Here is a 27,785-nt window from a genome sequence, read left to right as displayed (position 1 = left end):
TATAAAACAATTATTTCTACTTTATAATTCTACATCAGTAGAATTTTCTACATTTTTCCACTTCAATTCAGTTAATTATAATTTAGTACATTTTTCCACTTCAGCTCTTAGTTTTTTGTTGTTAGTAACAAAATAGATTAACTCATAATTTCCCAAACACATTAAAATAACTGTTCAAATTCAAAGATATTCATTCATTTACATCATACAAAATTATTTTGATATTTATGATATGTATAATACTTATATCATCATACAAAAATCATTATTAAACTTATTTATAAACTAAATATCAACAAAAGTAGAAGTATTTTATCTTAAAAACTTAAAATGATATTGTTTTATAACTTTGGAGGGTTATTTGAAGGAGAATATTATTTTCTATAAGTTGAAGAAATGGCAGGTTGAAAATAATTAAACTTTACTAAATAAATCGGGACCCAGCAGCATGTAATTTCCTTATTAAAAGTGAAAGATTATTCACATTCTTCAAAAAGTTCAATCAAACAAAATTCAGGGAAAATGATTCAATCGATGTTAGATTTTTAGGTGTACACACTACACAAAAATATTAATTTCTATAAAGGAGGACAATATTATTTGAAAATAAAAAGTGTTTTATTCAAAATTCATTTGGAAATTAACATTATTTTTTACCCTCTACCATAATAATATGATAGCCGAATTTCGTTTTGACGGGAGGATCTGTGTAAACCGGTGAACCTAAGCTAGAAATGGGCAAAGCGAAAGCAGCATCTTGGAAGGGACCCACCATCGATCCACGAGTCATCCAGCCGAGATCACCCTGTAACAGATATTTTTTTCAGTTACAGTAACTTGATAGATTTTATATTTGCAAACATCATTTGAGATGACTCTATGATTAGATGGGAATGCCACAATTTCGAATGCAAAATATTGACTAAAACAAAGTTCTTTATTTTGCCCTAGTGTGAAATCATACTTCTCTCCTAAGTTATAAACAGAGATCTGAATTGACTGTATCTGGAAGTAGACTGACTTGGTCCTTGTCATAGTATTGAAATACAAGTTATTCAGAAATGAACACTTATTCACGTTTTTTACCTAGTCAAACACATAAAACATTTACAAAAGTAAAATTTTACAACTTTTCATCAAGATGGCCTTAAATTCCTTCATTCATGAAATGGAACTGAATTTGCACAATTGATCACTGTAGAAATAAAATATTCCTGTAATATTTTATGTTTCATCGTATTTGATTGAAATTCACTTCTTATGAGATGGAATTACAGGAAATTAAAAACTAAAGGCAAAGCAGTTTCGTTCTTAAGGTGCATTTTCGTTTATGTGTAAATTTTCGCAGTCGACGACGACAAGCATTGTTGACATTCATATTGTCCAAATTTCAAGTGTGCCAAAACAGCTGATCAAGTAACTTTTCATTATTCAATAATCAAACAATTATTCTAATAATATCAACATATTGCCATTTAAAAGCCCTATCAACTGACATGAGTCTCATTTCTGTGAAAATTGCAGGAGCTCCGTAATATTCTTGAGAAAAATGACAGTTACTAAAAAACCATGTTTTTCACGATTTTCTCAAAAACGGCTCTAACAATTTTTTTCAAATCCATACCCTGTATAGTTATTTATTAGCTCTATCAACTGACATGAGTCTTTTTCCTGGGGTACTAATGGGGGGTCCACCCAATCCTTGAGAAATGGACTTTGTAACCTCCTTCTCGTGCATGAGGTAGGTAGGAACACGGTTTTTACTTTTTCTTCTTCCATATACCGTGGGTAGGTAGAGCAGTTTATAAAAAGAACACAGTCATAGTCAAGATATTTCATCTGTAGAACAGCTGTTTTGACGAATTTAAAAAAAACATCGAATTTCACAATATTTACATAAAGGAAAAAGTACTCTGAAAACAATTGTATATACACATATACAGTAGTCTGATCGTAGTTGCAAATATGTTGCCGTCAATCTTCATTATGTTTTTCTCCTAAATTATTCTCGTTTGATATTGAGGCTTAGGTTTATTTAGCGAACTATATTGGAAATTTTAAGGTAGGGTTATAAAAAGGGCACTTTGTTCCGTGGATGTTTTTTTACAAGAGAAATATTTGATCAAAATAAGGGGAAAGGTTTTTAAACGAAAATAGATGTAAAATTTTAAATAGTTCAATGAGCAAGGAAAGTTGTGTGAGTGTACCACACCAGATTTTTTATAACTGTACTCATATAAAATAATATGAGAATATATTTAATATTCTAATAAAACGTTTAATTTTTGAAAATAAACATATTTTGAAGTTTCAAAATCCATTGAATAATTGCCGAATTGTTTGAACAAGAGATTCAATTATTTATTGATGATAAAGTTCAATTGCAACGTAATACATAGAGAATTTAATCTTCATCAATTGCAATATTTCACAAAATGTTTGGAGAGAAAAGTCGTGTTGCCAAAACATACATAGAAATGATACTCATCAATTATTCGTAAACAGTACAGAGGAAATACTTTCACCATTGAAAATATTAATTTGTCCCCATGCAAAGCCTATGGTAGTAATAGTACACTACTGTGTACGTAGTACAGTATCCTTTCCTGCTTAGATCAAACCTGTACTGTAGGCTACAGAAGATTCACGACATGTCAATTGGAAAATTTTCTCATTTTCAACTGATATCTTCTCAATTACATTTGACGATTTCTCAAATATAATTCACTAATCTCAATTATATATGATGACTTCCCAAATACAATTGACTATTATCATCTACATCTGACATTCTCTCAATAATTACAAGTGACTATTCTCAAATACAATTGATTCTTTCTCAAATCAACTTGATACTTTCTCAAATACAATTGGAAAAGGTGTAGTTAGTTGAAGGTGGCCCGCACCAGTCCCATCTACGAGTAAGAAGACTCTACACAATAAATAGCTTTGGATCAATGAAAATTAACCGGTCTTCGCCAAGATTTTTCAAACTGAAATTAAAAAGTGTTACACTATTCAAATGGTAAAAAAATGATAGCTACAGACTGTTCGTCACAAGCTGAGCTCTAGCCGACAGAGTACTCAAACAGATCTGTCATCAAATCAATATTCTCCAGGTAATTCTGATTATGGTCAAGACATAGTGGAGAGACGAAGGTAGAGTGTAGAGTGTATCAGAGACGATAGCTAAGAGTGTTTAGATAGTGCTCGTATATGTCACTAAATGTCTCTGCTTCCTGCAACTTTTATGTTCGTCGCTTACATATGTTCTGACACATTTGAATACATGCAAAATTAGATACAACACTCTTAGATACATTTTCTGATACACCTTAACTTGCCGCTCCACTATGTTTTGACTTTTAGCTATGTTTTACAACAACATATAGTTCAGTGCTACAGACTTGCAATTGGTGACCCTACATTTTTATATAATTTTTCGAATGTTGGATGGTTAGTTCAGTTTGTAACATTTTTATTCTTCAGTGTCGGCAAAAGTTCAGATTCTGATGTCCATCAGAAATTGGACTCACCCCTTGTCTAGCTTTGTCCTCACTGTACTGGGCAGCTATTTCGTTGAATTTCATTCCTGCTTTCAATTTTTCCATTGCTTCCATGCATTTCGAATGTTTCTCACACAATATATGTCTCACCTGAAACAGGTTTTATTAAAATAAAATTCCAAGCACTTGATATATGTATTATTGAAACATAGAATATGAACAATAAATCACAATTAATTGAATATCAGATATCGCAAACACCCACCTTCATAACCAACCAATCGACACACTTTAAATCCGCAATCTTTCCTGTCACCAGTCTGCGACAATTACATAAAGTCATAAAGATCAAGTATACATTTTTACTGGCAAATTAACAAATAAAAGTTGTTAATTTTATGCTTAATAGTAGGCCTACTAGGATAACAGTAAAATGCTAGGATGATCAAAATAAGATCAAGGTTTGAAAAATGAATAGTTGTGTTCTGACCTATGGCCTGCTGGAACCCTAATCAAAGAATTTATAAATGAAAATAAGCGAAATTTTTCATTCAAGGGTCATGTACCAGGCCGAGCAAAATAATCTCAAATCAAATAGGTCTAAATACTAGTCTTGTAAATACTGCTTCTGTTAATGGTACTGATGATAAATTCATGTGAAGTGGAACAAAATTGAGCAAGCTGAGAATTTGTTTTTTAAATGTACAGTGCCTTCCACCAAGTTTGAGTCACTGAACCTCTGGGTTGAAGAGGTTAACCCTGACTTTTCTATGTATTTGTGAACATTGGCTGAAGGCTGATGAAACTAAATATTATCAAAATATTGGTAATTTGACTATAGTTGATTCATATTGTAGAGATACTATGATTGATGGTGGTACCGCTATATATGTTAACAGTAGGTTGGGTTCAGATGCTGAACCAATTGACCTAAAAATTTGTTGCATTGACTCTATACTTGAAGTGTCAGCAGTATCTTACCAGCGTTGCTCAATTATTGTTGAGTCAGTGTACAGATCCCCCAAGTAGTGACATCAATTGTTTTTTTGATATGTTGGAGGAGTGTCTCAATTTTCTCAACAATTTTGGACATAAAATTATTATGTGTGGTGACTACAACATTCATTCAGAAAAACGCCATGTAAGTGAAAAGCACTTAACTATTTTATTAAGAACGTTTGGATTGTTTATTGGCAATAGAGCACCAATAAGAGGTGATGCATGTCTTGACACAGTTGTTACCAATATGAACTCTTGGGACTATAGTGTGGGAGTAATGGATCCTGTCATGGCCGATCATCAAGCCCTTGTGATAGACATTTCCGGTTTGTGTGAGGGGGTGAAGGAGGCCCCTGAATGTTGTACCAGGTATGCTTTTACTTACAGAAGAATTCATGAATGCAACATTCCATTACTAAATGGTGCACTGGAAAAAGTGGTTTGGAGTACAATTATCGTGGACAGTGAGCCTCGATTAGCTTTTGTACAATTCTTTGAGAGATCTAAACGACCTACTGTGGATGTAGAAAAGAAGGATAGACTGGAAAAGAAACTTCAGAACTCATGGTTCACAGCTGAATTGGCCAATATTAAAGCCTTAGTGATTCTGGCAAGTAGCCTTTGTAAATCTGCCACCAGTAATTAACTGAGGAATAGGTACTACACTGCATACTTAAGACTTAAGAAAATCTATCACCAGTAAATTGCTGATGCCAAAAAGTTCAGCGTTAATGGAATCATTAGTCAAGCTACAAACCTCTGGGCAGCCTGGAATATTATAAATAAGTCTAAAAAGAAACAGTCTGCTCTGACAAAAAATGCAAGTCCAGATGATTTCAACAATTTTCTTGTTCACTCTGTTACACAGATTGTTTGTGCTTTTACAGGAACTACATCCTGTGCGGTGGAAAGAGTACCATTACAAAACTACTGTGTATTTGGAAAATGGAAAAGAGTGTCACCTATGGACTTGGTAACAATTGTAAATGGCTACAAGAGCTCGAGAAGCCCTGATGTCTATGCATGTCTACCTTTCTTATGAAGGCAGTCATTTCTTCAATAGCCTCACCACTTAGCAGACTAATCAACAGCTGTCTGTAACAAGGTGTATTTCCTGATCTACTGAAGATTTCAAGAACAGTGCCAATCTCCAAAAAGGGTGATACTGAAGAGTTGTCAAACTACCGACCTATATCTCTGGTTCAGGTGTTTGCAAAGATTATGGAGTCTGTGATGCTCTGTCAGCTTTCGGCTTATTTTGATGAGAATTCACTCTTTAAGGAGGATCAGTTTGGTTTACGCCATGGGAGGTCGACTACGGGTGCTGTCCAAAGCCTGGTGAAATCCATTCTTGAGGAGAAGAAACACTCAACTGCCATGACCCTCTGTGACCTCACCAAAGCATTACTTTGTTACTGCAGTCTGTTTCAACTATGGATTTGCACTTTGGGGTCATGCAAGTGGATACCAGAGGATTCTCCTTCTACAGAAGAAAGTGGTTCGCATCATAACATATTCGCCATACTTGGAGCAATGTCGCCCGCTGTTCAGGAAGCAGGGAATACTTACTGTCTTCAGTCAAAATGTGCTGAGCTCCCTTGTGCTTCTGAAAGGCCAACTTTACAAACTGCAAGCAAGAGGTGCCAGATCCACAACTACTCAACTAGAAGGAGAGACAACATATCTACCTTCCTACTCAAGATTGGCTAAGCAGCACACCTGCTATCCAATGCGCGCGTTGAAAATTTTTAATAGAATTCCACTGCAGGTGCGAGAGTTGGAAGAAAAAGTGTTCAAGAAAGTGCTCTGAGAAACTGATTAACCTCCCTCTGTATTTCTTGAATGAGAGGGAAATTGTAAACTTTGTCCGTCTCTTTGATCTGCCATTTTGAGATAACTATAAATATTTGAACTTCTATACTTTATTAATCTACTTTCATTTTTTATAAATCTATCCAGTACATACACAGACGAAATAAAAATTGAATTGAAAAGATAACTTGATCAAGGTTACTTTCGTTTAGTTCCATACAAAAGTAGGCTACACACATTTAAATTCTCAACTGCTCATACAATAAGACTCTCCAAATTAATTCAGATTAAATATTAAATTTTTTTAAAGTTTGTTATAATAAAATTAAAATATTTATGTTCCAAAAAGTAAACAAAACTTACAATACCTTCACCGATGTTCCACCTTTCGTTTCTTTGGATTTACCTCCTTCCTCATCTTTGCTTTTTGACGCACCACCTTTGCTTCCTTTTTTTGGTGGCATTTTACTTGAATAATTAATAAATTTATCTACAGAATGATAGAACAATTTACATGAAAAGTAAAAGCCGATTACGTAGGTTAATTAGGTTTAAGGTTATGTTATTACTTATTGCTTTACCCAATCAAGTTAGCAGAGCACAGTCACAGCTTCTGCCGCACAGCTGACTTGGTTTGGTTTTACGCGGGAACATGATCGCAAATCGTGAAATTTTTGGTTATTGCTTTTTGGTTAGGTTTGCATGTTATTGTTTTTGTTTGTAATTTTATAGAAATGTAGAGGTAGTGTGAAATAATTAGCTTGAAATTTTGGCAAATAATATCAAATCTTGAAACCCCTAAATTTCACAAAATAGTTGTACGCTATTTAAAAATATTACTTTTCTTAGTTTAATGAGTAGTTGCTCTATCAAATCTTATCAAACTCTTGCATGTTAAAACTAGTGTGACCATGGCAAATAATATGAAATATCAAAATAAGCGAAAACAACGTGAAAACGTTGTTGTTGAATTTATTGATGACTCCGAAGTGAATCATATCTTGCCAATAGAAGACCTACGATTGAAAATGGGTGAGTTTCTTTTCTGTTTAAGAGACAAACATGCTTTTAACTTTTAATTTATTGAATGATCATGATCAAAGTTTCATGCTTTGTGTGATCTGATCCAAGCCTTTAAAAGCAGCATTGGTTGCAAACCTGTCCTGTTCTGCTGAAATATGGAATTGTAGCATGGGCAAGGGATCTGCGCCAAGGAACTGTGGATATGGACAGAATACCTAGCTGTCAAATCTATTGAGGATTTTCTTGAGGTATGATTTCAGGGAACATTGAAAACCACTATTTATCCAAAATAAAATACTCACTGTGGTCTCCATATATATTATAGAAACAATAATTTTTGCTATGGGACAGAGCCCTGCACTTCATAGTGACCGACATTATTGCAATACAAGAAAGTTTGAAATAAATAGTATTAACCTCCCGGATCATAGGCTCCAGAAATTCAAGTACACCCCAAATTATGCTGGCTCACACTATTTCAACACTCCGCCAAAGGACGTCAAGTCGATGATACACTCCTATCCACACTTCCTTAAGGAGCTGAAACAATATTAGGTTATATGAGAAGACCATAAATTTTACGATAGCAGAAATTATAGAGGAAAATACGTTCCAACATCGGAGGACATGATCGAGTTTACCTTCTGAAAACTATGACGATTCCCCGATCCATGGAACATGGCGAAGACACCGGAAGTATACATTAAGTAACTAAGAAATCAACTGTGTGGGCCATGGCATTCCACTCTAAAATCGGAGTTCTATGGTTTAAGGGGCTCAGCCTTTTCATCTTGGGCTCTTACCTTACTGGAAGGACTCAGATAGTCTCCCTTGTTGGTGCAATCTCCCAGACTCTTCCGGTGACTTGGTGTGCCTCGGGGATCAGTGTTGGCGCCTACACTGTTCCTAGTCATGATAAATTTACCTTAACGACCACTGTCCCTCTGATGTCAGATGATACATGTCTACTTTCGTCACATCTCTACCGTCATCGGTTGCTGAGCTTGAGTGGGGTTTGGAGGCGTTTGGGGAGCATCTTCGATCTGCTAGTTTGTGGTTCCTTGCTAATCGATTACAGCTGAATGAGGGCAAGACTTTCTAGTGAAGCTGCTGGGTTTTGTCTTGGACTGCAAACTCAGCTGGAACAGCAGGTAACCAGCCGACTCTCCCGCATTTGATTCCTGCAGGTCAAGATGAGGGTCCTGGTGAATGAGAGGTATCTTGTGATGATGGATGTATAATGCACACTTCCATGCCACATGATTGCTCCTGTAGGGTCACTCGGCAGGGGCTGCTGATGTCTTGAGGCTGCAAAGGAGGGCTGTGAGAAGCTTAACAGGCAGTGACCATCTTGGTTGCCTTGGTGTACTGACGGCCATCAGCCATTACATCCTCCTGTGATTGATAAACTATGTCAAAAGAATACAGCAAACTCTGACTGTCCTTAGTGACATTCACCAACACAACGGCAGGCACTATGAGCTGTTGGATGTCTCCACTGATCGCATGACAGTTGTAGGATTTCTGTCCTGAGATTCTTCAACAAGCTGCCTCCTACTGTGAAGCAATTGGATGAGGTCATATTCAAGAGAACCGTCAGGAAGCTACTTTGTAACAAGGCATATTACAGTGTAAATGAATTTATGAGTGATAATTTAAATTTTTACTTTCCTTGCCCTATTACCATAGGTGAGGAAAGTATTGCTTTCCAAAAAAATTTAAGGTACCCTAATTTCATGTTTTCTATACGTTTCAAGGTCCCCTGAGTCCAAAAACATGATTTTTTGGTGTTGGTCTGTGTGGGTGTGTGTGTTTGTCTGTGAACACGATAACTCAATTCCTAATAAACCGATTTACTATAAACTTAAGGTCCTTATACCATGAAGATCCGACAATTAGAAATTCAATAAAATTCAATTCAAAATGGCGGATAATGGCTAAAAAAACATGTTTTTCACGGTTTTCTCGAAAACGGCTCTAACGATTTTCTTCAAATTTATACCCTAGATAGCTATTTATAAGCCCTATCAACTGACATGAGTCTCATTTCTGGGAAAATTGCAGGAGCTCCGTAATATTCCTGAGAAGAATGAATTTTGTTAAATTTCTCAAAAAGGACTTGACCGATTTTTACTAAAAGCGATCACTGCATTGGTGCCATCTGAATAGTTATGTGTTGAATTACATGTACTCAGGTTTTTGATACCATATCTCCATCGATCCCATAAGTAAGGGTAATAGATGAAGCAGAAGGAATTACTCTTATTTAAGTGATCTTTTACCAATCGACTTAAAATTTGAATACATTTATTCTTATGCCTATTTTTAGATACACTAAGTAAGATAATTCTAGTTCAACTTCGTTGCCTTGAAAAATCAATTCACTTCGTCCTTTTTGAGGCGTTTTCAAATTCGAAATAGTTTCATTTTCATTGTCAAATATTATGCTATTGACAATCATGTGAACAGTAAGTGAGTTACTCAAAAATAACGATACTTTTTTCAAGCTATTTTTAATATTTCATCCACCCAGATGAGCACTGTAGGCCAATCTTTGTTGAGCTGGACACCCTTAAGTTATTCAACCAGTATATACTGTCAAGTCGTCTGCTGCATGTCAAATACACCGAGGACAGAATGGAGTAGAATACAAGCAGAAAAAATTAGGTTCCTCTGGGCAATAACGGGAAAACCATGTAGAGACAGAGTTGGGAATGGAATATAAGAAGAGAACTGAGCATGGAAAGCATAAGGGGAAAGATAGAAAGCATGAGAATACGCTGGTTTGGACACGTGAAGAGAATGGGAGAGGATCGGCTGCTAAAGAAAGTGGAAGAGATGAGGATTGAAGGAAGGAGACCAAGAGAACGACCGCGACGACGACGGGAAGACACAGTGGCTAACGAACTGGAGAAGAGATGATACAGATGGTGATATTTTCATTTTCCGGTGTCTTCCTCATGATCAGGGAATCGTCAAAGGTTTTGATCCCTATTAGGGTCGTCATCAGGTGTGTAGATTATTCTATACTCTAAGGTGTTGGTATATGTGGTCTCCATTAAACCCTCTTGTCGTATAGTATGGTCTTGCAACTAGATATTTCTTAAGCTCTTGTGCGAAAATGCCATGATCCTGAATTTCTTTTAATTCTTTTGGTAACAGGTTGAAGAGGCAGGCTCCTGAATATGCCGGTGAATCACTGTATTTTTTGAGAATGTGATGTTGTAGGTCTATGTTGTTGCTGTTTCTTGTGTTGTACTCAAGTCGCTCACTTCTCCTGATCGGGCTTGTCTTTTTAGCCAGGGTTACTACCTCGAGGACATACAATGAAATGATAGTCAGTATACCATGTTGAGTGAAGAGATTGTCCTGCAATGCTCCATCGGATCCTTTCTTAGTATAGTTTTAAGGAGTATCCTTAGTTTTTCTCTCCCAATCAGTGCTACTTTGTAAAAATTATAAATAAATAAATAAATGTATTCAGAAAATAAATAAGTGCTCTCATCTGGATACGCAGGACTCCGTCCAAGCTGGTTTGTGCAGCGGATTCCCAGGCCACTATGCCGTACCTGAGATGAGAGGCAAACAAGGAGTGATAGGCTATAAATGCGTTTTATTCTACTCAATTGAAATCTCTATCTAAACCTTTGTACTGACTTTTAACATAAATATCAGTCCAAATTATACTTAAAAAATCTATGACTACGCTGAACACATTGTTTTTGGGCGTAGTTAAGGAGACTGAACAAGGTTTTTTGTTTTTTCGTTTTACAACGGCAGAGTTTCACAACTGAATGTGAATGAATGAATCACAAACTTATTCTTCTTTAAAATTTTATGAATTTCTTTATTTTTCAGGTTCTAAAAGAATGAAGCATAAGGCTCTTGGGAATGGAAAATCAGACACTGAAAACTCTCCTTTAGCATCCAGAAAGAAGCGATTTTTGAAAAAAGACCAAACAAATGACAGTGATGAAGATGATGATGACGATTATAGTCTCAAAAAAGACATCAGGCCTGCTGGTATGAACCATTTTTCCCTTTTAATAGTTTGCCATAGATTGATTTTAAGATCTTGAAATCTAAGATCATGAAAAATCAACCTCGATCTGAAATCTACCATATCCTATCAATCCACCATGAAGGATATTCAGGACTTAATAAATCGAATTAATAATAATGTCTTTAATTCCATTATTTATTACGAACTGCTATAAATATATGTTTCATCAAGTAATAATATCGAGTGACCTGGCTGGCTCAGGACGCAACTGATCAATTTCAGGGCCTCTGACATGACCTAAAGTTTTGACACTGAAATGATGACTTGCAGACTATATTATTGTGATAAATAAAAAATATTTACTCACTGACTGGAGCATGCTTTCAAATCGCCTGGGATTCATTGTCTGCTGACAATGGATTTTATATTTTTCACAATAATATAGTCTGCAAGTTGTCATTTAAGTGTCAAAACTTGATGAATAAACTAATATAATAGACCTTAAAATGAATTAATAAGAAAAAGAGTAAATACTCTCAGTTTTGGTTTGAAGCCAGAAAAAATATTATTTCTAACATTAAAAAAGAGAGACGCATTCTTCTCAGATTTGTAGAAAAATAGTTCATTAGCCTTCCATCCACATTGTCCTAATAAAATTGTAGAATCAGCATTCCTTTACAAATTGCCAATCCACCAAACAGGTCAACTATTGTTTAACAGTGATGTCGCACACAGTTATTACTGGAGTCCGTTCATCATAAAGGTTTTCATACTAACATGTAACATGAAAATCGGTTTCATTCATTTCTATCATTCGCTTCCTTGCTTAGAAATTCACAAAATTTGAAAACGAAAACGCTTTTAATTTTTTCCACAAAGCTGCGAGGTAATCCCAATAATAATTAAACAAAATCTGCTATCGTTAGAGTTAATACAATTCTGGTAAATTTATAAGATCAATAATTCAATTTAAATGTTCTTAAAATATGTTTTATGGTGCAGTGCGAATACGAATTAATCATTTCACACATTCTCATTGACTTCAAAAATTTTCTTCTACAAATCAGTCTCATAATATCTCTTAAGATTGATAGATTAGATAATTTTTGTAATCTTATAAATATAGTCTACCTTTTTTGTTTCAATAATTACTGTTTTCATGTGAATTGATGAAATTTGAATCTATTTAGTATAATTTTCCGACTCATTCAATTATTCTACATTAACGAAATCGGTGGTATTTTTATTTACGTTACAACCTATCTTTGAAAATGGATTGATTGATCCGAAAGCATACGTAGCCCACTGTGCTTCAACATAGTAAGTGGAATCGTAATGCCTTTCCTGAGAATAGAGGCTTCAATTCGTTGATATTGGAGTTGAAATGGACAAAATTTATAATTCAATAACAACACTAAAAAGTGTGAGGTGCAGGTAGGTTTTTAAAATCACTTGTAAACCAACGTACTGTTTACCAAATGCCCATATCAATGAAGTTGTAGTTTCAAACAATGATACGGCATTAAAGTATTATCTATTATAAATGATTACCAAAATTGTTTAACTGCCTTGTTCAAAAACCAGTTGTTGTATGATTTGAATTTTTTGTACCCTGTTATCATGGATAATAGATACCAATTTGATTTGATCTGATTTTGTTCTGATCAAGGGATTATCCCAATGCTAAAAACAACCTACCTTCAGATACGCACATTTATTAAAAATAAATAAACATTTACATTTATTTACAAGTACAAACAGGTACATTTATTTTGATTCAATGATCATTCTTTACCCAGGAATAAAAATATGAAAATCTAATTAATAAAATCTGCGCTTAAGGCTGTGCAAAGGATAAAAATAAACTTTACTCGTGATATTTTTCAATTTTTTTTTATTTGTATATCATCAAGCTATCAAAATGGAAAAGTTTTCTTAGGAAAACATTATTTCTCCGATCATTACTTTTTGAGATATGAGCGCCTAAAGTTTGAATTTTTGGGACAGAACATTTCAAATTCGGTAAGAGATAAATCCATGAGATTTAGAGGATGGATTCTTCATGGTATTGTTGATCTAGTAAAACAAAACATTTCTAAAAGTATCAATTTTTGAAAAAGTTTTTCAATGTACCAAAAATAAATCAAATAAAAGTTATTTTTGGTTATTTTTAATAAATTGAATAACTTATCTCTTACCGAATTTGAAATGTTCTGTCCCAAAAATTTAAACTTTAGGCGCTCATATTATCTCAAAAAGTAATGATCGAAAAAAAACGTTTTTCTGAGAAAACTTTTTTATTTTGATAGCTTGATGATATAGAAATCGAAAAACTTTGAAAAATATCGAGAGTAGAAAGTTTATTTTTAGCCTTTGCACAGCCTTAAAGGAAGCTGATCTTTGCTTTAGCATGAACCGCATCAAAATTGACATAGTATAAATTATACTCAAACTGTCTTCACTTTTAATATTCAAGTCTTATAATATGCGAGGATTAGTTTTGTGTATTCCTTTTTTCAGCCTTGTTTGAGGATGGCGACGTAGCAGGGAAAGTAATGTTTGGTTTCCACACGCCAAAAAAGAAGAATGCTATGATTGAGAAAGCAAGATTGTCTTCGAGTAAAACAACCCCCAAGCACAGTCCCAGAACTCCGCAAGTGATCGGCCTCACTCCGAAAACTAGACGATCGATATTGGCCACCAAGGAACCGCAAAGTGTTGATTACTCCAGCCCCGGTTGTTTGAAACGCACTGCTGATAAACGCTCAGTTCGCAATCCGTTAACGAAAAGCAGGCGATCGATAATGTGGAATGACGATAACATCAAAGAGACGTCCAGTCCACGTTCCAAAAATGTTCTCAAAGAACAGAATTGTGATAGCAGTATACCAGACACCAAGATGCCTTCCACTCCTTATAACATTAGAACTCGACTCAAATCAAGTGAGTAATAATTCAATTTTTTCAATTCCTCTCAAGTAATTTCCGCTTAGAGCAACAATACTCATATTATTGAAAACACAAATTGGAATTGTCAACTACTTTTATATCTACAGGTGGAAATTATCTTCAAATTCCCGGGCTGACAAATAATTTTTGAATCATTTGAATCAATTTTTGACTCATCGAATTTCCATCTAGCTGTTTACCCTGTTGTCAATATTTGCAGTAGCATAAGTCTTCGGGGTGATTTACAGCATTTAATTTGGATTTTAGTTCAATAATAATAATTACTTTTATATCATTTCACTTTCAATTTGTGTTTCCAAAATGGAAAATTACCACAACATCACACACAACACAACTTATGATATTCTTGCACAATTGTGGCTTCTACTCGTAAAGTGATTGAAAATGATGTTACAAACTAGCTGCCCAACTACATCCATGATTATTAAGTTTTCCATGTTTATACTATTGCTAGTTTTGAAACTAATAGGAAATTTGTACTATTCTAATATTCGATTTCTAAAATAAATAGTGATGAATATTCATGACAATCACCCACAGCTACTAATAAGTAGCAGTGGTAGAAGTTTTTAATCGGTAATACTACCTATTAGTTATGGCTAATACTATTTAATAGGTAAGCCTACTAAGGTAGCATTAATCATGAGTAATCCAATAAAAGCTAAATCTGCTCTTTCCTTGAATGACAACCTATAGTAAATGCTAAATTTTTGCTCCATTTTCTATAAAAGGAGTAGGCCTACTGCTGACTCACTACTTTTACTCTACTATTAATTCATTCTACTTCTTTTTTCTTCGACGTCTGCACATGACTACCGACAAAGTGAGATTCATTTTGTTCACCATTATTAGAAATTATTATCAGTTATTCGTTAAGAAAGTTAAGCGTGATTTTCAGTTTCAATTTTCCTCTTTTCAGAGATAGCAGCAAAAGTTATGGAAAGCGACAGCGAAGAGAGCGACGTTGATCTGCCGTCAAGTGACAGTGACAGTGATAAATTCAAGAGTAGTGAATCAAGTAGCTCTGACGATTCAGACAATGAAAATGCAGAACAAGTTCCCGCTGGGAAAAAATTGGATAGGGTTTACAGTGATTCAACCAGAAAAAAAGGGAGAGATCTCACTTACGTAAGTAAACCAAGTTATTTTAAAATAATAATGTAGTCAAATATTTCGTTTTCAATTTGAAAAAAAATTATTTTTTGAGCTCCACAGTTAGTAGAATATCTACTTATTTTCTCTTTATCGAAATCTTATAGTCGCTGATATAAACTAACATTTGATTGATTATATCAAGGTGTATTGCCATTGATTTGCTTGAGCCGGCTAAGTGAACCAGTGAAACTTTCCATTTTCAATAGAATTTGCAATTTTCGTTGGCGTAAAATAATAATCTTGGTTTTAATGTGTGTAAATTTTTGAATGAGGTAAGCAACCTATTTTTGCTTGTCGGCAATATCGTTTCTAATACCAACCAAAGAATGAATTTGTAATATGAAAGTACAAAGGAGACTGTATTCACTTGAACTGTAGCTTACAAACTAACAATAATATTTGGATTTGAAAAAACCTATTGCTTTCTCGGAGTACACTTTGAGTTGTAGGCCTGAGTGCCGGGAAACAGGTTACATGGAGCCGAACACTTTCACATGACAACCTATTATGTACAATTACCTACTACCTATCGGTTGCGGGTTAATAAAGTTTTAAATTTAAACTGAATAAACACAATCCACTAAACTGAGCTAATAACACTCTTCTTCAGTTAAGGAAGTAGAATCCAGAAACAATTGTTTCAACTATTGAAGAAATCGAGTCTCCATCAAATATGTGTTGAAAAATTATAGTAGGTACTTGTTCTCAACATGTTGAAAAATAGTAATAAACAATTATAAAAAAATCAATTAATAAAACATAATTCTATAATACCCCTTTGTTTTTAAAACATTTTCATATAAAGCACAATAACAACAGAGTTTTAACAAATCAAGTAGCCTTATTGAAATACTTAATAAGAAAAAAATATTTGTTTAAAAAATGGTATTTAATGATTATTGAATGTGCTTGATATGTTTCAAAAGGTTAATATTTTAAATGAGTGCTATCGGCACATGTTCGGGAAGTGGGTTAGATGGAAGCTATTATTGCTTACACTTCTCATTGCTACAACACGAACGAATAGTATGAAATGAATCATTTCAATGTCTAAATATATTTGCGTTATCACCAAGAACACAGCAAAGGAAATATTTTCTTTATTTCGTCAATTCCACATTATTGTTATTTTTTTCCAGGCGATAAGTGTTGACGACTATTTCAGTTCAACATCTTCCAAGAAGAATAAAACATCAAATCACACATTGAGCAAATTGAAAAGTCCACGTATCAACGAAGATCAACTAGCAAAGCTACTGAAACGCAGTCACTCGCAGTGCACTCACACTGCTGCCTTGCAGTCATTGCACAAGCTATGCATTTCACAACACCACTTCGACAGTTGGTGCTTCTATCTCAGGTGAATAAACAGAACAGAGTGGTCGTTGAGATGCTTCTTAAATGTCTTTCGAAATTGGAACAATACTGTAGAAAAATAATCGTCTATTTTTAATCAGTAATATTTAAATGAACTGTCGTTTCCACACTTTTGCCAAGTCCGTGCAAATAACGAAGAGTGTGATCAGTGACGTTTGGGGTGGGGCGAGGTTAATGTAAGATTAAGTGGTAACACCCCATGATGCTTAATATCAGTTTTGCTGCTCATATTCAGAGGATAATTTGCGCTGAACGCCCTCTTTACCGTCAGGCCGTCAAAAATTCCGATTACTGTACTTTTTTCTGAAAATACTGTACTGATTTTTTTTATATTCATATTTTCGGGGGGGGGGCTGTCTCCTGGCTCCCCTGACGCCACCGCTTGCCTTTACTCCGCCCGTATAGATGTATACAGCGAGTCGCTTGGCAAACGACACGGCCAGTGACTGGGCGAGAGTGTGGCGCTGGCATTAGATACAACCATTACCATAAAATCGCATGAATTCAAGGTCTTGAAACCCATTCTCACGCTATGCTGATTGCTGAGCAAAGCCCGTCCAAATTATTTTTTCTGAACTAGAAATATGTCCTATTTAGAGATTTACCAGTTACTCTGCTCATTAATAAATCAATCAATCAATAATTTTATTCAAATCAACAGAAGATACGCAAAATAAATCAACATACAAAATAACACAATCAAATTACAAATGAACGAATGAAATGTAAGTTATTCCCAACTTACTACCAACCTATTCCCAAGTTATGTCCAACTTGTTTCGCTAGTGGTCTAAATTGGTTCATTATTTTCAATTTCAGAGAAGGCTTCAGCGTTTTGCTGTACGGACTTGGATCCAAGAAATTTATTCTAGATGAATTTCACCAGAAAGTCCTCACTAATGAATATGTTCTGGTTATCAATGGATTTTTCCCAGGACTTTCCACAAAAGAGGTGAGATTAGAAAGAAGCATTTATTTAAAGCTAATATTTCAAACACTTAATCAAACCTGTATTTTCACAAACGCTTTTCTAAAAGCCACCCTTTCATTTCCGAACAGACAACAGAATTTGTAATCTATAGTCTGTGCAAATCTTAGATCGCAGCATTGCATTTACGGAGTACTAAGCTGTCGTATTTCACAGAAGCCAGAAAACCTGTGAGGTAATTGTGTGAGAGAAACAGCGAAGAAGAGAGCGTTGGTCATTTTGATGGAATGGGCAGAAATATGGCAACAGTGCGCTCCTATTCTTTTATGCCTAAATAATGGCAATAGAGCCTTGTGCTGCAAACTAAGGTTTGTGGGGAGTTATTGCAGTTATATTTATTAGTTTGGGTCTGCATATTTTGTTATGATGAAGCGGAATTGGAATACTATTGCTTTACATCTGAATATCGTTTTATCTGAATAGCTGTACATCCTAAAACTTTAACAATTCTATAATCAATGTTGTACGGTACATTCAAATCCATTCAGCTTATTTATACTATTCACTATTTATAAGTTTTTATTAAACTTGATTTAATAGAAGTTATGTACTGATTAAACTTCTCAGATTTAAAAACCGAAGATAGGATATAGATAGGCCTGCAAACCGTCTATTTTTATTTATTCTTATATTATAATTTGAACTATTTGTGATACGTACGAGTTCTTGTGAATTGCTCCTTCTCGCAATACATTACTAGCGCCAATACATCTACCTGATTTGATTTACTTTATCTACCTGATTTGTTAGTCAAGTGAGTTACACGTTGCCAAATTATCTTTAGGTGAAACTGCCAGACTTCAATATCTGCAAATTGAATATAATTAACACCTGAATATTCTGATAAAACACATTTTGTATTTGTCTAAATCTGAGTGTCTGTTTTCAGATAGCTGATTCATTAGCAGAACTACTGAACATGAAAGATGTACCTTCACAACTGAACGAGGTTGTAGAAATGTTAGAAATAAGTTTGTCGCGTAAATCAAGTCCCGATATATTCTTGATTGTCCATAATTTGGATGGTGTAATGCTGCAATCGGACAAGGCTCAATCGTTTTTGTCGAGCTTGGCTCGGCTGCCCAAATGCCACCTCCTAGCATCAATAGACCACATCAATGCGCCTCTCAGTAAGTCATTTTGTATACAATATTTTATTTTCATTGAATAATATCCTTTCACATTCAACATTTTCCAATCACATGTATTTATGGTATCCACTCCATAGCTCTCTAAGGGCCGGTTTCCGAGCTCGGGATTTAGCTAAGTTCTAGACTTTAAACAGCTGGAGTTGGCTTTCCGGAACGGGGCGTAGTCGCGCAGTCCACGTTTAAATTAAATTTAGAAAAACTACAAAATTGAACACAAAATAAAATAAAGATAAAATAGTGTAAAGTTTCAGCTATTTTGAACTATTAGGGAATGTTTCATTTCGTCAAGGAAAAACGTTTCCAATAAATTATAGAAATGAAAAAATAAAGATTATCATAAAAATTACGACTACGCCTCATTTCGGAAAGCTAATTTTCTAACTCCTGTTTGAAGTCTAGAACTTAGCTAAATCCCGAGCTTGGAAACCGGCCCTAAAAGGTATATTTGTTGCCATAAGGCATTTACAATAAAATCCATTAGAGCATAAAATGCGCAGACAGAAACCAAATAATTTTAAATAGAATCAACTCGTCGCGAGACCATTATTTACTTGTCTCTAAAATCATTCTTGGAGACCGAATAAAAATAATAATATCCTATGAGAAACAACTTTTGAATGGCGAGTATCATTTATGTAGAAAAATGCCTGTCATAATTGTGCCTGGGTTGTTCTTAGATTTCATTTTGCATATGGGTAGTGGCACATGTCTTGAAGTGGAGCTGTTAAAAGCACAGATTTCTCACTCTGTGGCATGTTCTGTAGTTTTCTGTTGTATTTCATTTAGATGTGTAAATTACCTGTACATTTCAAGGTCTTGCTTTTATGATTAAGATTAATTTTGTCTTTTTTCTAGTGTGGGATGATAAAAAGCTCAGCAACTACAATTTCATATGGGAAGATTCGACAAACTACAATCCCTACTTCGATGAAACCAGCTTTGAAAATTCGTTGCTTGTGAAGAACACTGGTGGCCTAGTCCTGTCATCACTCAAAAGCGTCTATCAGTCCCTCACGAAAAATGGCAAGGATATATTCAAACTGCTCGTCGAAGATCATCTAGCCAATAAGAAGAATAAGAAATACTCAGGTAATATTGTAATCAATTATATTAATAATGAAATCTTTAATTTATACCATTAGGGCTACGGTAGTTGAAAGTTCTATTACATCGAATTACTTTTACCTTTTTTTATTTTCTTTGAGACACGACAAGCTTTGGGTATTTGTCCAATTAACAAGACTTGGTAAAATCACATAATGATTTGGGCACTTGATAATGGAATAAATATCCAAAACCGGTCGTAGAGAAAATAAAAAGGATACTAGTAATTCTATCGTTTTTTTTTTGTTAGGGCTACTCTTGAATAGAAATAAAAATCTAAGTACCCTTTTTGGGCCAAATAAACAATTTTAAAAAAGGGTAGGCCTACTTGGATTTTCATTTTTAATAATTCTATGTATTAAAATATTATTCAAAAGTTAAAATAATCTTACAATTCCCATACTCAGGGAATAATACTAAGAATCCTACTCAGTAAAAAAAATTAGACGATTGACTTGATTGCCTTGTTAAATAAGCTATGTCTATATTCCAACAAATATACATTTTGAATAAAAAGACTTGAAATTGTCAGAACCACTTATCTGAAACATCAGATAGGGGTTTTTCTCAGATTCTCAAATATTCGAAAAAATCATGTAGGCCTAGGTATTTGGAATTAGAACTTTTTTATTGAGTGTTGGGATTTTTGCAGGTCTAGGATTCAGTGAACTGTATTGGAAATGCCGTGACAATTTCCTTGTCAGCACTGATTTGGCTCTCCGTAGTCAATTGACTGAATTCCTGGATCATCAGATTCTGAAATGGCGTCGAGACTGCGACCACCTGTTCATTCCCATCGATTCCACTCTACTCGAGCAGTTTGCTAGTTGCATCGAAGAGCAAGGCATTTGATCAACTTATTTTTTCTGTTTTATTGTTTAACTCATCACTTAGTTTATACTAGTATTGATCGTCAACTCATTTACCATGTCAAACATATTCATTGTTTTATTATTAAAATTGAACTTTTCTAAAAATGAAGTTTCCCTTATGCCTACAGCGTGTAATACCTGTACTTCAAGACCGGCCAATTTGATACATCCTTTGTATTGCCGCTTCCACACTCTTTTTCACTCCGCCCGTAAAGATGTACACAGCGAGCCGCTTGGCAAGTGACTTGTTGATAGTGTGGCGCTGTCATAAGACATTTACTAGAGTTCGAGGATGCTTCAAATAAAACGCATCTACAGGGCTCTGGCCCGGTTGCACAACAGCCGGTTAAATTTTAACCGTGAATAATTTCACGAGCACCAATCAGAGGCGTTTTTGAAAAGACGGCTTCTCTGATTGGTTCTCGTAGAATTAATCACGGTTGAAATTCTACCGGCTGTTGTGCAACCGGCACTGTTTTATAATTCGATTTTTTTGAAAGAATGCTACACACCTTGGAGCTTGGAGTGAAGATGAAATATATTATATAACGAAGTAGGGTTTCAACCGAACCAAGTTAGCCTGGACTTTTGTGATTCGTGTGAAAAACTTGAAATTGAACTTCCAACATGATCTGTCATTCAATTGCTCCTTGAACGTTACTTTAGTCGCATGAGAATTAATCAATTAGCAATATTTCCTGACTTATAGCACTTTTTCATATTTTACCTGGCTCAAGAAACTATTCAAAACGTTTTTCCTGCTCAAAACAAAAAAATCCTGACTATCAATTTCTATGGCAACATTGTAAATATATTATTTCAATTATGGTTTTCAGTGATACGAATTTAGTCGACTAAAGGTGAATTCCCACAAAAGTGGCAGTGAAAATATAATTTTCACGAGTTCTTATTGGACTATTCCCACTCAGCCCCAAAATCCACTTTATTTAAATAAAAAATAATATTTTACAGTAGAATACTTTCGTGTGTGCTTACACATCACCAGCTGTAAGTTAATATTAATTTTTATGAAAATAAAGTGGATTTTTGACAACATTTCAAGTCTCTTGAATTATGGAAAAATTCTACAACATCAATATTCATGCCACAGACAATATATATATTTTGGACAGTATATTCTATCGAAATTCGGAAGAGCAACAGGTTTGGGCTGAGTTTGTTTTCTAATGATGATTGTAGGATCTTTACCAGTAAACTGTAACAATTGATGAATTCTAGAAATGAAATGGTTTATTAAAGATTTACTTTACATGTTAATGATATTTACAGTCATGATATATACAATTGAAACACCAGAGCGAGAAATGTTTGTTTTAATAGAGACTGGATCAACTTATTGGGTGACTATTGTATTGTTTACTTCCTCCATTTCTCGGCGGATGTGTATTCAGTCATACCTCGGCCACTGACGCCGCACGTCCCGATTCCAACTCGGCCATTCACGTTGTCCGGAGACGCGAAAATGCTCTTCTTGATCAAGCCTTTCTTCGAACTCTGTCAACACCAAACAAATTAAACTATATTAAAACACTGATATTTATTGAACAAACAAAATTAGAACTCAATCACTCATATTCACACAATTATTTTTGTCTATTCACAAATTAAGATTGGACTATCCAAAAATGTTGAACTATTCAAGAATTGAACAGCAAGTTCGAGTTGTGGTTGAGTATGGATTTATATACTTGGATTCTATGAAAGCACAGTACACCAAAATATCGTGATATTGAATTGAGCATAGCTAGAAGTTGAGAAACAAATCACCATAAATATTGAAAAGTTTTGAAAATCAGAAATTTTTCAAGATGCTCTATAATTATATTAGTGTCCACAGTCCACAATTGTTCAAAATGTGCTTAATGGCTATGCTCTTTTGATTCCTGTAATGTTCTTGTTTCATTATTCTGTAATGCGCCATATAACCGGAACTACATATAATTGATTACTGTGGTTTTATTATCCACTTGTCGAGTTGGGTGAAATGACAAACACCTCTATTAGGCTGACTAGGGACTATGAAGTCCGTTTTATCACTCAACCTTCTGGATATTTGGGTGCTCAACAAGCTAAAAACAGTTATTCCAGACTGAATCTTTTTGAAAGAAATATACATTCAAGTATGTCCGGCTATTGGATCCTTTTTAAAGGAATTATTTACAAACGCATAACATGGCAGTTTTCCACTCAATGTTTGCACAACGATTTTTAATAATTTCGAATTTTGATGTGAAAAATTTTTGTAATCATTTTGATAAAGGCAAAGTTGAATTGCGTACGACTATATAACTCTACCACAAAAAATCAAAAAAGATACAGTCATAAAAATCATACGAAAAAATATTTCTCTACCTTGGAACTGAATGCTAGCCATTTGTTCTTCTCTGATTCTCTATCTTCTTCCAGCTGCTTGTACCTCTGCAATTTCTTTTGCTTCTTCTTCTTTTGGTATTCTCTCACCTTTGATTGTGGTTGTTTTCTGCAACAAAACAAATAAATTAGATTGAAAATAATTTACATTTGAAATAAAAAATATCATTTTCTGTTACGAGATTATTTTACAGAAACAAAATGAACAGGTACTGAACAACGATAGCTATGCCAATTACTAGTTGAAGACTAGCGTTATAATTATTTACTAAGACAAGACTCTAGAATACAGTGTAGAATGATATCGTGTTATATGTTGTCTCACGAGAAATATTTATAAATTATTTTCAAGTGTTCGTATGCAAACATCATTCGGTTGAATATGAATTGTTGCCTAGCATCCAATAGCAATTATTCAATCTACTAGAATAGTCTCAAGTTCTGATTGGTTCACCAACTTAATAAATTGATTATAAATATGGCACTCGGCGATTAATTATACAAAAATGGATCACTCCAATTGCAAAATGAGAGAAAATGTAAGTATTTTTATAATGAACAGTGATAGTTGTCTTACTTGGATTTGGCATCAGCTTCTTGGGATCTAGGAAGTTCCTTTATAAATTCCAACGACGTAACTTCGACGGTCTTGTAATGGTTAAATAGGACCGACACTTCTTCCCCTTCAATGGATTCGATTACAGCTTCATAATACCTGATTTAACAATAGACAGAATTATCATAAAACAGCATTTGGATACCAACTTCATTAAATAGCGATGAGCTATTGACAGTATTTCGACAATACCTAGCTGCAATAATGTTACTTTCAATCTTACTTAATATTGTTCCACAACAAAATAGTAATGAAACCAACATTGTAATTATTGAATGGAACTGAGACTTATAAATCGTCAATGGATTTGAAAACCTGATAGACGGGTTTTTAATGTATATTGCAACATTGTTCAATCAAATCTAAAAACTCTAAATTTAAAAACACTTCATGTTGTGCAATTCGAAATATTCGCTCCGATTTAAATTTGATGTTTTCTTCTTATTCAAAACTTTCTTTAAATTCATATAAGTAATCTTCATAAGAAGTATAAGTTGTGAAAATCAGTCTTCTAATTAATATTTCCGCACTAATTCCTATTATGAGTGAGAACCGTATCCACTCTTCACAGTTCATTGACCCAGAAGTAATGAATCTAAGAAATCTACAAATGTGTTGATGTTCATCATTCAAGACACGGCTCCGTTACAACAATTTCTGTATGCATGAATTTTATTATGAATTGATTGTATGTGCAACGGATCTTGACGAATTTTTAATATAGGTTAATGATACAGAAATCGTTTGCTCCGGGCTTCATCCCTGCGATAATATGCTGAGACAAAATCATTTTTCAAGAAACATCTTTTCTCAGTTGAAAATGAAAGTTCAAGAAACATCTTTTCTCAGAGAGCGGGAGCGAGTCAGTGTGATTGATTCAAGAGTATACTAAATGTTGATAGGATTTAATAATTATTCCATTATAAATTTCAATTCCTGTGCATCTGTAGTTCTGAGCAGAGATCGATCCCCTAGTATTATTGTTGTCTGTATTAAATCTAAATCGCGCTGTGTATGTAAAGAAATATAGCCACAGCTGTGGGCTCAATAAGCGATTTTCGGAGACATCACATCAGAAATCAAATTGGTGGGATTTCTCCATGAGGAGTCTCGCTTCTCTTAACATCCCACAGTATCACTTTAGACAGAACCGTGCATCCTCTTCTGCCACACATTAGTTTAAAAAATATATATTTAATTTATAATAAATCATTTCATCAGTGCATTATATAGAAGAATAATATAGTTTGAACATGAAAATACTGAAGTTAATATAAAGAAACAATGCAAGTTAAAAATCATATTGAGTTTGACAATACCTACAGAATGGTAGCTAACGACAGTGAGCCGATGTGATTGCGAGACGCGGCAATTTGAGGCCCTCGCCAGAACTCCACAACATGGCACCCAGTCACTTAATAGGTCTTTCACAACCTTGTAAACAGAGTAACCAGAATAATAATGAAAATATGTGAACGTAATGCATGAGAGGACAAAATAAGTTGTCATTGTTTTCTCATGGCTACAACACTTACTGATTGTCTTCTGTCCAAAGAGCTAGGCATCTATCTCCAACCTTCCAGTCCTGTTTTAAAGCATTACTTGCTTGACCATCTTCTACATCGGAGTCAACGTCTATACCTGAGTAAGTAGGAGCCGAATCTGAGAAAAAAGACGTTATTGTTACTTGACATTAAATCCAATACGTTCAGTTAACTATTGTCAACAGAACGTTATTAGTTAATCATTTATGTTTTGTAACAAATGGAAATTGTGTCATACAAAAACCACGTAGTAAAACTTTTTACAAGCCTGAAGTCATGATTAAATCATATATTTTAGAACAATCATGCACTTGATTATATTTTCAAAAATCTCAAAATGGAAATAGTCTTAAAGGAGAAAAGTCTGTATATGCATTCATTGAAATCATAGAAACCTAGAAACTGAAAAATAGAATAATAGTGTACACACCTTGTGCTGATTTTTCTTCAAGCACTTGAGCTTTCAATAATTCTACCGTCAGCTGAATGACTTCCTCAAGGTCGGACTTGAGTTTCATAAGTTCCTCATCATCAGGATCTGTTGTCAAAGCAGCTTCAACCTACAATATATAAAAAGCATTGAAGATAGTAAATAGCATAAATGAAATTTTTTTCATTCTGTCATAAGTTGAAAAGTTGAGCCAGGTCTGCACTGGCAAATGTTGTATCGCATCGTTAATAATTCTAAACGTCATGGACTTTCTAATATGAAATAAGCGGTATTTGGGTTATTTTTTAGATAGAACTATTTTTTCAGATGCTTCCAGAACACGTAATTGCTCGATTAAAAATTGAGTTTCATCACTTCCACGGTTTAAGAGTGACTCCAAACAACCGTGGTCGTTAAAAGACCAGAACATCCAAATTGTATATTATTTATATTAGCCTACTTCAACATATGTGGTTCTAATAACAAACACTAGTCTATCATTTCCTGAGTAAAGGTTAATACTGCATTTGTTATATGATAAGAACTAAGAGGCGTATTTTTCAAGTAAGCACCGAGTTTAATAACTCTGTCGCCGATCATCACTTGCACATCCATGAGGAACCATAGGATCCAAGTTCACATTTGTTAGCGTGATTTTTAAATGCCTCCACCTATTGAGAACTCCGCCTACTGTGAGGTGCGTGCTGTAATACGGTTTCTCTGTACTAAAAGCTTTGAATCAGTTGACATTCATTGCCAAATCAGTTATGTGAATGTTAGAAACATTATGAAATTACAAGCAATTGTGGGTGCGAATGTGCGTTACGGCCTTTAAGGGTGGCCGTACTAACGTTTTGCTCCACACACAACAAATCCTCATTAGGCTACTTTTGATGGCTGGAAACAATAATTTATTGGACAATCCTCCTTACATTCCCGAACTGCCATTTGTTTATGCACTTGAAGAAGAACCTGGCAGGAAAGCAGCATTTCGATGACGATCAAGTAAAAACGACTAAAGCTTACTGCAAGCTTTAAGAGCGATGTTAAAACAATTCTGAAGTATATCCAAATATCCTAATAACATTTTGTAATTACATTAGGCCTACGGGCTGAAACTATTGTATAAAGTCTTGATTTTCCATCTTATGAAGCATAATGGGTCCTATATACAGAGTAAACACAAATTATGTGAAAAGATATTAATCATGAAAAAACAAACTTTTTGTTGAACAAAACAAACTCAGAATTGAGTAAACCATTCTAACAAAATTGTAGCAAATATATAGCCTAGTTTTATTAGGTTTTTGTTTTAAGAATATTGAAATAAAAAACATATAACTAGTAAAATTGATTAAAATTCTAACTCACTTGCTGAAGTTGAAGCTCATAGTTTTGTAAATTTGCTTTGAGGTTTTCGGCCATATTGTTTACTAGTAGTGTAGAGACCGATACGCTTTCAATTAAAAAGATTATCCATATATTTATACAGTGGTACCTCTAGTTTCTGATAACTCAACTGATTATACACTCAACAAATTATTAGTATTATCTTCAAATGTATTATTTATAATTAATGCAGAATAGAAATATTATTGAGTTTAGTACTTTGGCTGACTTCCTCAATAAAAAAGAAGGAAGGATCATAGAATAGAACATCATATTGATTATAGAGTGGTTTTATGGAATCAGCTGATATTTTGTTTTCATAGACAATAGATTTTAGACTAGTTCAGTATTAGATGGAATTTCTTCAAAAAAATGGATAAAAAATTTCAATTGGATGAACTCATAAATATTCGCTTATTTTTCTTAAATCTTTTATAATTTTCGTTTGAAGATAA

General features: G+C 34.3%; 3 protein-coding genes across 3 annotated transcripts; 1 reads left to right on the top strand and 2 right to left on the bottom strand.

The window, feature by feature from the left end:
• Positions 1–596: 596 nt before the first annotated feature.
• Positions 597–7,221, bottom strand: LOC111046426 (peptidyl-prolyl cis-trans isomerase NIMA-interacting 4). The gene is made up of 3 exons (XM_039444481.1): positions 6,686–7,221; positions 3,537–3,656; positions 597–805 (listed from the first exon to the last, which is right to left on the bottom strand). Exons 1-3 carry the CDS (start codon positions 6,779–6,781, stop codon positions 647–649), a joined length of 375 nt encoding a protein of 124 aa, XP_039300415.1. The 5' UTR covers positions 6,782–7,221; the 3' UTR covers positions 597–646.
• On the top strand, positions 6,949–21,065 carry LOC111046427 (origin recognition complex subunit 2). Its single transcript, XM_039444450.1, has 9 exons — positions 6,949–7,349; positions 11,199–11,363; positions 13,864–14,286; positions 15,233–15,441; positions 16,608–16,828; positions 17,665–17,797; positions 18,723–18,963; positions 19,840–20,073; positions 20,741–21,065. Exons 1-9 carry the CDS (start codon positions 7,229–7,231, stop codon positions 20,938–20,940), a joined length of 1,947 nt encoding a protein of 648 aa, XP_039300384.1. The 5' UTR covers positions 6,949–7,228; the 3' UTR covers positions 20,941–21,065.
• A 1,124-nt stretch (positions 21,066–22,189) lies between these two features.
• LOC111046438 (survival of motor neuron-related-splicing factor 30) lies at positions 22,190–27,643 on the bottom strand. The gene is made up of 6 exons (XM_022331987.2): positions 27,313–27,643; positions 25,942–26,071; positions 25,503–25,629; positions 23,929–24,066; positions 23,334–23,460; positions 22,190–22,475 (listed from the first exon to the last, which is right to left on the bottom strand). Exons 1-6 carry the CDS (start codon positions 27,364–27,366, stop codon positions 22,338–22,340), a joined length of 714 nt encoding a protein of 237 aa, XP_022187679.1. The 5' UTR covers positions 27,367–27,643; the 3' UTR covers positions 22,190–22,337.
• Positions 27,644–27,785: the final 142 nt, after the last annotated feature.

This window comes from Nilaparvata lugens, chromosome 1, assembly GCF_014356525.2.
Source record: "Nilaparvata lugens isolate BPH chromosome 1, ASM1435652v1, whole genome shotgun sequence".
NCBI classification, from domain to species: domain Eukaryota; kingdom Metazoa; phylum Arthropoda; class Insecta; order Hemiptera; family Delphacidae; genus Nilaparvata; species Nilaparvata lugens.
The sequence above is the reverse complement of the archived record's forward strand: the minus strand, read 5'-3'. Positions and strand labels throughout refer to the sequence as shown.

Bases quoted from the DNA above. Each gene is read 5' to 3' on its own strand.
- LOC111046426 (XM_039444481.1), bottom strand. From the start codon at position 6,781: ATGCCACCAAAAAAAGGAAGCAAAGGTGGTGCGTCAAAAAGCAAAGAT. The intron at 3,657-6,685 runs GTATTGTAAGTT...AACCTGTTTCAG, and splicing joins AAGGTGGAACATCGGTGAAG to GTGAGACATATATTGTGTGA. The intron at 806-3,536 runs GTGAGTCCAATT...TATCTGTTACAG, and splicing joins AGGACAAAGCTAGACAAGGG to GGTGATCTCGGCTGGATGAC.
- LOC111046427 (XM_039444450.1), top strand. From the start codon at position 7,229: ATGGCAAATAATATGAAATATCAAAATAAGCGAAAACAACGTGAAAAC. The intron at 16,829-17,664 runs GTGAATAAACAG...TTTCAATTTCAG, and splicing joins AGTTGGTGCTTCTATCTCAG to AGAAGGCTTCAGCGTTTTGC. The intron at 20,074-20,740 runs GTAATATTGTAA...GGATTTTTGCAG, and splicing joins GAAGAATAAGAAATACTCAG to GTCTAGGATTCAGTGAACTG.
- LOC111046438 (XM_022331987.2), bottom strand. From the start codon at position 27,366: ATGGCCGAAAACCTCAAAGCAAATTTACAAAACTATGAGCTTCAACTT. The intron at 26,072-27,312 runs GTGAGTTAGAAT...TATATATTGTAG, and splicing joins ATGAGCTTCAACTTCAGCAA to GTTGAAGCTGCTTTGACAAC. The intron at 24,067-25,502 runs GTAAGTGTTGTA...TTGTTAAATCAG, and splicing joins CTTTGGACAGAAGACAATCA to GTATTATGAAGCTGTAATCG.